General features: G+C 43.9%; 2 protein-coding genes across 2 annotated transcripts in view; both read right to left on the reverse strand.

Annotated features, from left to right (window-relative positions):
- The window catches only part of CSRP2BP (CSRP2 binding protein), an 18,251-nt gene extending 10,521 nt beyond the window's left edge, over window positions 1-7,730 (reverse strand). Inside the window, exons 1-4 of the mRNA XM_009699755.1 lie at window positions 7,475-7,730; window positions 4,907-5,025; window positions 2,670-2,791; window positions 2-152 (exon numbers count right to left, since the gene is read on the reverse strand). Of these exons, the coding sequence (XP_009698057.1) occupies window positions 2-152; window positions 2,670-2,791; window positions 4,907-5,025; window positions 7,475-7,730 (648 nt within the window). The remainder of the gene's footprint in view (window position 1; window positions 153-2,669; window positions 2,792-4,906; window positions 5,026-7,474) is intronic.
- A 272-nt stretch (window positions 7,731-8,002) lies between these two features.
- PET117 (PET117 homolog (S. cerevisiae)) lies at window positions 8,003-8,152 on the reverse strand (the record flags this gene model as incomplete). The annotated part of the gene is made up of 1 exon (XM_009699756.1): window positions 8,003-8,152. A coding segment is annotated over one exon (150 nt), but the record flags the coding sequence as incomplete, so codon positions are not given.
- Window positions 8,153-11,993: the final 3,841 nt, after the last annotated feature.

Consider the following 11,993-nt stretch of genomic DNA (forward strand, 5'->3'; position numbering starts at 1 on the left):
TCTCTCCTTCAGGTTTCATTGTTGGGGGTTTATTATGAACCAGTTTCCACCATCCCGGTTCTCCAAATTCCTGTGCCCCTGAGCGGAAAAACAAGGGGCTCCCAACAGAGAGACAGCCAGCGACCGTGCTCCACCACGTTGAGGTCTTTTTCCTACGGTGGGAGAGGGGAAAACAAGGGTTAGGTCCCCACTCGCCAGCTGTGCTTTCATCCTGAAGCCTCCTCTCTCTGCCAAGATGGAAAGGGCAGCGCATTTCTGGTACTGGCACTGATGCAGGGGGATGATGTACTCCTTACACCCCCATCCTCAAAGAGGTGAAAGATTAATTAATTTCTTCTGAAACAGAGAACCACTCTGAAGGGCAAGCTACAACGTACTGGTGGGCTCTGCTGCACAAAGCGTTGCGCACATGTGCTCCAGAAATGCCACGCAAATGCAGCATGGTGAGACGCAATTTTTCTTTTGTCAATGAGCTGCCCTACGCCGAGCCTACAGAGGAAGGGTCTACCCTGCCACTGGAACGCCCAGCTTTCAAACGCTGATGTTGCTCCCTTCGTTAACAATCTGACGATACAAGAACGGGAACAGGATCCTAGGGATAGCTGTGTTGACCTGACACTGCAGAGCCATATTCCATTGCTGAAGACGGCAAACAGGACTCGGGGTATAGAGGATGGGATAGGCAAGGGAAAAGTAGAGATAAAGGCATCACTTCACACAGAAGGAAAGACAAACTTCATTTAAATGCCTGCCTTGACTACTTTGAGATTTCATTTAGCAAAGCACGCTCCCAGAGCTGTAGGACAGGATCCCCTAAGGCTGAATTCACAAAGGGGATTGGGATCCGACCACTCTGCCCTCCACAGTTGCAGCCTTGTCAGGCACCGCAAAGAAGCAGAGTGAGGGGTCTGAGAAGTAAATCACTGAGGACAACAGAGCTGCAGGAATTGGCAAGGTAACAGAGTACGTCTGCCCGTCCCACAGACACGTGCATGTGGTATATACTGGAGCCCTAGCTGTGCTTGAGGTTTTCTGCCATAAAACCTCTCCTGCAGCATGGGGAAGAGGATCCCTACTCATCACCATACCTGTCAGCCACACTCACTGACCTACTTCTGAAGCACATTTTCGGCCATTTGGAGCCACGTTTAAGCCTTTCACTCTGCAGGGCTGTGTACTCCACGGGGCATCTGAGCACTTTTGGTCCTCTAAGAACTGGTCATAGGGCTAAGATGTTGTTTAGGGAAGAAGTGAGAAGAAATATTTAAAAATTGCCCCTGCAGCCAGTAACTGAGGTACTCCCTTGGATACTGGAGAATCAGGTTCATGGTGCAGAGTCCAAACCTGTATTTGCACGAGATCTCGGGATTCCTTCTTGACTTTGCACACCTCCACTGGCAAAAACTTCAGTACTTGGGCTAGGCTTGGCCAAGCAGGTATTCACTGCTGTCTGAGTGTTGCAATTACACACTCTGGGGTACTGACCCTCAAATGTCGGGGATTAAACTCAGGTGCCCCCAGTCAGAGTCCAGAGCGTTACAGTAAGTCTGGATAAGCTGTACTTTAACATGCCAAGGAAGTAAAGCCTTGCACGCCTTGAACCGCTGCACATATGGTTCAGCTATCCCTGCTCCACCAGTGGCTTGTCCAGGCAAGTGGGGAGACTAAGTCTGAGGCCAGTAATCACTTCATCTGAATTTTAATCAGAGCAAGGAGTGCGCAGTTCCCAGGGCAGGTCTCAAAAGGCAGCAGCAAACCCTGGGAGGTGATGGCTCCCTGAGTAAAGGACAATGGGCCATCAGCTGCCTTCCTGTCAGGGTCCCCGTGGTTTCCAGAGGGGACAAATACGAACATTTCTGAGAACAGAGAAAGAAGGCACAGTTGAGCAATGAAAGCAAAACCAAAGAGCAAATCTGGTTAGGGAGAAAAGCCAGATCATACAACAGAGAAGAGAAATCCCTGGAGAAGAAAAGAAGCTGTGAAGTCAATCAAATCTACAACTTCGAAGGCTTGCTCAGTTCCTTTCCTGCCTCTGTAGCACAGGCTTGACAGTGAGACTTGGGTTTGACAGATTCAGCGTGCTCGGAAAAAAATGTGCCGTTCGCCTATACAGCACACAACTCATCGTGTCGTGAAGGCTGCCCTTTACGAGAAGGGTTCTTACTCTGACAGCTTCTTTCTTTACACACGCTGAATCCAAAAATCCAAAACAATCTAAAAGATGAGGCACAATTTTCCTCTTTGGAGAACTTGGTCCATGCAAGTTTCATAGCCAAGTAACACAGTACTTTGCTGGACCTCTTTGTTTTCTTTAAAGCCCACTGACATCAGGACTAGCCCATCTGTTGTGAGTATTTAGAAAGACTCAAAGGCTTTGCAGGTTCATATGCTACCTAAAGGAAGATAAGAAATAATTCAAAATATATGGATTTACATTGCTTTTGTGTGACATTCTTGAAGTCGTTTTTCCCCACTAAGAAATGCTTATTCTCTCTCAAGACTACCCCTTGTGCCTACATTCAGGTTCTCAATATCAAATCCTCCAACTTTCTCACTAGTGAGGCTCAACAGAGACATCACCAAATTAACCAGGATTCTTGTCCATCTATAACAGAGTTTAATTGCTTTAGCTCACCACCCAGACCTTCACGGAAACATCACATCTTTACCTGTTCCCTAATAAGAAAGTCCAGTGTTTCTCAATAAAAGCACAAATATCTTCTTTCCATCTGAAGTACCCCTGACGGCCCGTTCCTTCCAGAGACAAATTGTACATTGCCAGCATGACAACCTGGAACAGAAAGTGTTAGACACAAGTGAATCTTTTCTGCTTCATCTGCTGAACTGGCCCCCACAGCCACCACACACACACACACACAAATCTTTGCTGCCTCATAAATATCTTAGTTTTGCAACATCTCATAGGCGACTTCTGCAATCCATCTTATTCCTGCTTTCATGCTGCCTGTTCTCGTCTTTCTATTGTTAGATGCACATTCTCCCAGAGATTTCTCCATCCCAGGGGAAAACCGAGCTGCCTTGTCAGGCAGGTTTATGCCAAGATGCAAGCTTTGCGGTGGTTGTGTAAATGAATTATATCACGACTGGGGACTGAATGTAGTGTGGAGGTAGGGAAAGTCTCCTTCAAAGAAAAAAATGGTCACAACTAATCCCACTATCTAATCCATCAGAAACGTAGTGACAACAGTCTTTCTAGACACTCACTGTTACATTTCAAACTGAACAGACTGTATAAAATTACATATTTACTAATTGTTCTGGGTATGCAAGAATTAAGTTTGTCCAGGTGATCTTCATTCAACACAATCCATTTACAGCTCATTCACAACCAAAATCAGTCTGACCTGTTACATACCTAAAATAAAGGGCGGGTTTGAAAAATACCACACCTCTTTGTAAGTAAATTCTAGGTGACCAACTGTTAATTACATTTACCCAATTCATTTGAATACAACTACAATCAGCTGGGCTGGGACCATCTTTCAACAATCCCACAGCCTCGGTTGGATACTACTTCCAATAGGGACTTCTTCTTCACTGTCAGAGAAGTTTGAAAATGTGTTTTTCTTAGGGAGATGGGTCTCCTTGCAGTGGGCCATAGTTTTCTGGAAAGCATTGCTGAAGATGCCAAAATGAGGAAATACAGACAGCTTTACTGTCCCCTGCACCCTATGTCTGCCTCGCAACCCCTCTTAGTTTGATAACTATTTATCTAGGATTTTGTGGTTTTGAAGTCAGGTGGGACGGTGTCTCAGAACTTCAGAAACAATTCTCTTTTCAACTGGTTAAAGATAAGGATCTGCTGAGGCCACATACTCTGAAAAAAAATCCAGAAATCACTGTCCCCAGTTTTCCTACTTGAGATAAGTCGATTTGACCACTTCCCTCAATTCGACTTCCCCAGAAGCAGCAGCAGCCACTCTGGCTGCTGGAAGCCTAGGGAGATAGTGTCTTCACTAGCCAACGTTCTTCCTCACCCATTTTGATTTTGTCCGTCCCTTCCCCACGCCACTCTGAGCAGACCTGGGTGTCATACAAGCAGCCTTTGCTCTCCAGATCTGTAACCTGCTGAAACTCTACCGGTCTGCTACCCACAGATGGCTCCGCCAACCTTTTCCCCTGCCCAGCTCTACACTGGGCACCATGAGAAAGCCCAGGAGTTACAACTGATGCTTTAAATGATCTGTTATGAGACAGCACACCACTACGGTCCCAAAGGATACAAACAGAAGTCTCGTGCACACAGCCCGATGCTCCGCATGTGGAAATGTCTACTGCCTCCTCAAATTCAGTTTATGCAGAGGCAGCCAGCGCTGACTGACTGCCCTCCGGTGCCCTGCTTCGTGCAAGATGCTGTGCATCAGTCTACCCCTACAGTGTCTGCTGTATAATGCAAATTATTTTGATTGCTCAGGTGTGTAAGTGACTGAAATAGCAAATTCTAGCAAGGACTGTTGCTAGTGAGTAAGCAGCAAGGTTGGAGCTTTGCGTTCAGGGAGCTGGCAAGCTTTTTGTTTGTGCATTGCCACCTCACTAGTTTTAAATTTGCTCATACACACAAAAAACTGTTCATGCCCAGCAGCCAAATTGCACTCATTTTGCTTTTCCAAACCTGCCTGAAGCTATGAATTCATGAACAATATAAGAGAAAGAAAAAAAAAAAAGAAAAAAAAATATTAATGTGGTTTGTATGACTGTCTTTGAATTTACCTGCCAAATGCCCAAGTTCTAATATGCAGGCAATCCTTAGCTAATTAATTTCTGAAGTTCATGCACATGTTTGTTACCTATACCTGATCCTCCTTTCCTAGGTAGCACATAACACAACAAACAACAATTTTTGAAAGACTTATGGTTGTTCTACTGGCACAAACGTTTTACTTACTTGTTGCCATGTTAATCTCAGCCGTTCAAATTGCTCCTTCCCATCTTCTGAGCAATCGGAGCAAGTAAATCTGAAAAAGTTATCTCCTTTGAGGTAGCTGAGCTGTTCTCTCAGTTGACCTAAAAAGAATAGGTAAAAATCAATTTCTTGGTCCTTTTACAGGAAAAAGTGCTGCAAAGGAGATCTGGATTTCCTACAACATCAGGCAGAAAATTATTTTTCGCCGTCTTCCCGGACACCCAGACAGTTCCCAGGAAGCATCAGAACTCGCTGCGATGGAAGGCGCAGATTCATTTCACAGTGGCAGCGGCCAGCAGCGACCAACTGAAAAGCACAGGCATAAAAAAGAGGCGTTCTACCGAACATCTGAAAGCAGGTACAAAGCCAAGGATCTCCTTGTTTCCGCTGCATTTCTCATTCCTTCTTGCTTCCCCAAGATAACCGATATACTTCAATAAATAACTGGTTTCCCACTCTACTTAAAAAAACAAAGCTGACCTGTTACAAAAAGGTATGCTACTGCAAAGGCTATCAGAATATACAAGCATTCTCTTTCATGTCATCTTTCCACTCACTGCTACATGTCTTTACAGCTCTCTCTTTCCCCGTCCACAAATTCTTACTAAAACAAGGTTGCCAGTCCCTGTTTACAGCAGCCTTCGGGATGCACAGCAGCAGACATGGTGTGAAGCTTTAAGGTATTTATTTTTCCTATCAGGGGAAGATCTTCTTTCCTTGAGACTGAGAGCCAAAAGAACGGCCCAGCATTATCAGGAAACACTTTTTCTTTACTGCAGTTGATGCATTAGATCCTAAATCAGCAAAGTACTTCAGCGTATGGTTTGCTGTGTAAAGCTAACCCTGCGTAAAACTTTGTCTGAACAAAAGCGATCTGCTGGGATAGAGCCACCTGTAAAACCCCACGCATCTGAAGTTACAGGCCTAATTCTATGTTTCTGCAGCAGAGGAAAAAAAATCATATGAATCAGGACTTCTAAACTCACCAGGGGGTAATTTCCACAAATATGAAAAATTAAAAAATAAAATCACAGGATAGGGAAACAGTTAAGACTACAGCATTTCTGAAAATTCACACATGAAAACTCTTTCTTTAAAAGTATGACAACTCTTTTACTGTATAACGACACTAGATCGAGCATTTGTAATATATGGATGCTCTGCTTCTGTAGTGAATTGCAAAATCTAGCTATTAAAGTTGCATCTATGTCTGACGGGGGAAAAAACCCCAAAACTTAGTAGATTAACAGAATTTCTACATGGCAATTCAATGTAAAAAGTGACCATTTGTCTGAGCCTGTTGGTGATTTTCACAAGCGACAACTGAGATCCATATAACTGAACAATTAGCAAAGAGAACAGTATTTCCCTTTTCCAACTCCTTCACTTTGCGCATTTGTATCTTGTTACTGTTCCTCTGTGATTGGCTTTTTCTGCTCTTTGGATTTGTTCCATAGCAACGAGAGAGGAACATCTTTGTAAAATAAAACAAATTGAGTGTTAAATCAAGTGCTCTGAGATGAGACATCTCATGCTACCTTTAACTCTGTTCCATTTTTTTTTAATTATTAATACATTTAAAGTTAATATGTCCCTTTAACTGCACACTACCTTAATAGTATGATGCTGGTTCCATGGCATTAACATCAAAACACTCACTAACACGCCTTGAAAGGAGATTCTAATACTGTAACTTTTGGTAAATTCAAAGATAGCAAAAAGCTCTGACATCTCTGCAAGGCAGATGCCACCTGAAGAGCTCACTATCTCTAGCCACAAACAAACAAAAACCCACTAAAAAAACCCCAAAAACAACACCCAAAAAACAACCAATGCATAGCAATATCTAGCTTTTGGATTTAATAATAGATCTGATAATCCAGAATTTAGAAAGTAAAGTCTAGTCTGTTACACTGCTAACAGTATATATCTTATGTCAAGCAGGAGTAGCAGAGGGATCAAGTTCCGCAGCTTGCTCCCAAAGCTAGCTCTGACAGGCTGGACACGCTTCTGTGAAAGCTAACTTAAATTCACATTATTGGGAAACCATTAAAGTTTAGATTTAGCCATATGCTCCACAGATGGGACAAACTGATCAGGAGAAAAAAAAAAAAGAAAAAGTAACACCATCCCAAAGCCCTTTTCCTCCACAGAGCTTTACAGCAAGGGTCATTATCTTTATTTGAGTGAGCAGAGAGGCCAAGTTGCTTGGCCAAAGTCCCCTAAACACGCCGGCGGCAAGACTCGGGAGGGTGTGCGTGTTTCTGAAGTCATACCCTTGCTCTCTACTAATTAAAGAAGACAGTCCCATTTCTTTACAGGGAATGCCAGCTTTGGACACCCATACAGTTCATGGATCGAAGTGCCTAACGCACACCGCTGGCATCATCAGGCTGTAGGGCTCCATGCCATGCCTTGCTCCTCCACCATAGGATGGGATACAGCTAAACAAGGGCTGCCCTCTAAAACAGGTATGCAGGACAGCGTAAGCACCTTGCAAACAACAACCACAGCAACGCAAGCGAGACACGACAAAACCAGCAGGCTTACTTGCTGGAATCCACTTCTGGCACTTCTCACAGTAATAGGACATCTCCTCCATCCAGGACGCGTCGCCTTCGTCGCTGTTCAGAGAGTCCCCGCTCTGGTCGTGCGATAAATCCACCGAAGCCTGGTCCTCAGATTCGACGATCAGGAGGGTCTCCCCTTCCACCTCACCCTCCTCCAGGCCCTCTGAGGTGGAGGTCCTGGTGGCTTCGTCATCGTGGCGACTCAGCAGCCCACTCATGTGAACGTTGTTAGCCATCCTAGATGGTGTTTGCATAACAAGGAGCTATTCCTCCCCACATTGACAAGTCCATCGACACTGGATGTGCCAACCAAGTCTCCACAGTCAAAGTGCTGATGACAAAGGAAATGTTTTGTGTCTGTCCTATAGCTTTTGCGACTGGATTATAACCTATACAAAAGAAACAGCCTTTCACAGATTATCACTGTTTGCTGAAACACTTGCAAGTAGTTAGATACTGAGGATCTCCAAATGTCTTTAATCCAACCTCTGAGGACTCAGGGCTGTGCCTAGGACTGCTGGGACCCTTTTTCCATTAGCGCCTTGTCTCTTTCTTCCATAAGCTGTTTTGTCAAAGCAATCTGCTCTTCTAGCAGGCGAATATTCTCTTTTTTCTGACTTTGACGCTCAAGATCTCGGAGAACTCCACGGCGCAGCCTCTGAAAACAGAAAGGACAAGGTTTATCGCAGCCTGTTGGATGCTGAACCCCAACCCAGGCTCTAATCCCTCCTGCAGAGCTGTTCACCACACTGCCTTTGCAAGTCCCCTGCCACCGCCTGTAGCCACAGCCACTTAACACAGCTTGAATCCAAACCTAGGAGCCGATAGCTGATACTGATAAGCTAATGGCACTACCCCAAAAAGTGCTTTATTTGTACTCACTTCAGATGGGTGGGTCTACAAAGCGGTAAAGCTATCAAGCAAATAAATGCTCTGCACTCGTAATTGCCATGCCATGCAGGATGGACGTGATCTATAAAATCCTGTTACCTCTACCCTAAATCTTTAGCAAATAGAACTAAACTCCCCCAAATTTTTCCTCTGCTTGGAGAGAATTTGGTGGCAAATTGGAAATGATTTTAAGAAAAACTGCCATGTGTCTTCACCTGCTTCTTTCTGCTCATGTCTTACTCTTAAAAAAATACCTTGTTGCAAGGCTGATAAAAGTCCCACAGCCTGCTTACACCAAGCTCTTGAAAAAGCAAGGCACTTCATTCATAAAATATCCCATTTCCCTAAAACGTTCATTATAAATAACACGTGCAACACAGACCAGCAGTTTCCAAACCAGTGGGTAAGCCCCTCAATGGGTGTAAAAAGCCCTAAGAAAATCCCAGCTGCTCTTTTTTTCCTCCATACCCTTTTCCCTCCCTCTCTGCTACCTGGAAGTTGCTTTTTTTTTCACTCTGATAATTAGGTGAAACGTTTAACCTTTACCTCTCACCAAAGGAATGCAAAATAAGTGAAACCAAAACTGGTGACATGGATTGGGGTGGGGAAAAGGAGGGGAGGGAACCAGCTGTCCTACTCCAGATGTGCACCTCTGGGGACAGGCGAGGCAGCAGAGCGAAGTGAGCGGACGGGTGATGAGATGGAGGAGATGGCAAGGCTTACACTAACTCTGGAAGGAAACGGGGACCACGTGAAGTGTTTCACGCGTTGTGCACGTGACATACTCCAACCGACCAAAGCGGTGCTGCTGCCGTCCTTCCAGCCCCACGCTCCTCGCACCCCTCGTCCCACCCCAGGGTCAGACACCTCAGCTGGCAGAAAACGACTCTTTTCTTTTTTAACTTCACAAAGCAAATCACGCCCTGCTGATTTAACTCCCTGAGCTGCTTAAGCCAAGACAAGTGCCAGGGCAAAGGAGAACATGGGATGCTCAGTCCACTTTGGTGGTTTGGCTTGAACTCCTCCAGCAGGCGATACGCTTTTAGCTATTTAGACACTTCCTAGATTTCAAAGCAACAATCCTAAGCTTATCAGAAAATACGATACGCAACGGCAGAAATATTATAAATGAGTAAAAAGAAGAAATGATTGTTGAGAGCCAGCCCTGGCTCACATCTAATCAAGCTGTGTGATTGCAATCGTGTTTGAGCCCAACTAAAGATGAGAATCTTTACTTGAAGTTAAGTTTAGTTAAAGCATTATCCATCCACCTAATTTACCAACTCATGCTCAGCTTGGACGCAGGAATGAGCAAGTTTCACAGGTACCAAGGTTAGCCACTGGATACTGGAGATATGAATAAATTATTTAGCCTAGTGGCAAAAAAAAAGGTGAATAATTTATTTGACCTGTTTGAATGATGCCAAAATGCACCTGCAAATAATTTACTTGGAAGCTGACCCTGAAGTCATTTTCGAAGATGTTTGTGTTTATTTGACAAGTTCTCACAGGGTTTTATTCCTCATCTAGAATGCCAATTGCATTTCAAAGGCAATTATTTCTCCTGTCAAGATAAAGACAGAAAGGTTTTCTTTAAGAAATATTTTATCTTGTTAACAAAATGCACAGACACGTATGTCAGCCAATAATCAAAACTCTCACTGGAAATTAACCTAATAAAACCTTCCCATCAGCTTCCATCAACTGAAGTCAGGTTACAAATTAGTAATGGCTGAAGTTCCTAAACTTATAATTTCATTACTATTTATTAATAACAAAAAAGATGTGGGGAGATACAATGTAACTGAACAATTACATCGAGAATGTAATCCTTTTTGCTTCACAAAACACAGCTATTGTCCAATCTTCCAGATGATGAATGCATTTACTTCGAAAACGCACAGTTTGCAAAAGATACCTTTATCATTTGAGTGTCATGAGTGACAAAGAGCTATGAAAAAGTTAATCTTCTCACGTTCTTCTATTCTCAGAAGTCAGGCTGCCTTGTCTTCCGCATCCGTTTTGATAAATGTGCGCAAGCTCAAATCACTTCGTGCCTGGCATTATCAATTTATAAATGTCAAAAGTTTATTAATCTGCATAAAGATAAACCTGAAATAATCCCTATACCGGGACTGCAGAATATGACGTTACTTATTTCCGTTACACCATCTAAATAACTGGGTCCCTTAAACCTGAAGCCATTATTCCCTGACTTGAACATGAAGAATTATAAAGAGAAAATCTTAGATTTCATTTATAAAAGATAAGCCTTGAGCCTTAGCACTTCTCAATAGCAATTTAACCTTAAATTAAACTGATTGCTGGAAAAAAAGAATTGAGCATTTTGGCCTCACTTCTGCAGCAGCAGCATTTTGAGTAATGCTAATATCCCTACCAATATATACAGATTAGCTTTTGGGGAGATCCACTTCTAATTCTAGAGGACTGGTTTGCAAACCCAACCCCGTATGTAGAGGTCAGGCACCTCTGAAGTCACGCGTGCCCCATGCAGAGGTCAATGGTTGTGCCCACGCCTGGGTGTTAGGAAGGACAGGAAAGAAGAGACACTGGATCCATCCCCCAAAACCCCGAAAAGGTTTTGTTGCTGACCAACTGGATCCTTTGACCCTTTCATCTCTAGAACACTCAGCAAAACTGCCTATCTGTCAGCAGCCTGACAGCAGTGACACGGATCTCCTTCACAGCAACCCTTGCTTCCAGCTGGGGAAAAAATATGATAAAACAGCCCCATGGGGAGAAAGCTACCCACCGTTGTCTCATTTGGGAAACCGGGGAGCTCCCCAGGCAGAAGCTCGCAGCAGCGACCTCGGTTGTAACAACCAAAGCAATTCAACATTATTTTGCAAACCATGCAACAGCTACAGCCTAGAGCAACAGGAACAGGTAAAGGGCAGCAAGTCCCTGTTTTCTTCCTGGTATCATTAGAAATGTATCACAGAACCATAGAATCATTTAGGTTGGAAAGGGCCTTTAAGAACATCAAGTCCAACCGTAAACCTAGCACAGCCAAGCCCACCACTAAACCATGTCCCTAAGCACCACTTCTACAGGTCTTTTAAATACCTCCAGGGATGGTGACTCCACCACTTCCCTGGGCAGCCTCTTCCAGTGCCTGACAACCTTTTTGGTGAAGGAATTCTTCCTAATATCCAATGTAAACCTCCCCTAGAAGCAACCAGAGGGTATTAACCATATCAACTCCTTGGCACACCCACCACTCCTTTTACCAGAGACACACACCGTAAACTCGTATTTGTGCCTGTAATTCACCCATGTCTTGCACATGAGTTACAACGTGGTCTCTACATGCCAAGGGACTGAGCATGGATCCTGAGCAGGTACTCGGTGTTTAGTTTCACATTCCTTGTTCAGGCTGTTGCTCGAGGCGTTACTTACTTCATGATACATAGATCCCACTCGGATGGTGGCATTACTCATTTACCTGTACACTCTTTTATGCCAGTTACCCCTATAGAATATGAACGTTTTGTAAATGTTAATTTATTTTCAGAGTCTCTCTATGAGATGAAGGAGAGATATTAGGCAAAGATTAAGGTCAGAAACATCCACTGAGTTTAGGTGTC

Source organism: Cariama cristata, unplaced genomic scaffold (assembly GCF_000690535.1).
Source record: "Cariama cristata isolate BGI_N322 unplaced genomic scaffold, ASM69053v1 scaffold37374, whole genome shotgun sequence".
NCBI lineage: Eukaryota > Metazoa > Chordata > Aves > Cariamiformes > Cariamidae > Cariama > Cariama cristata.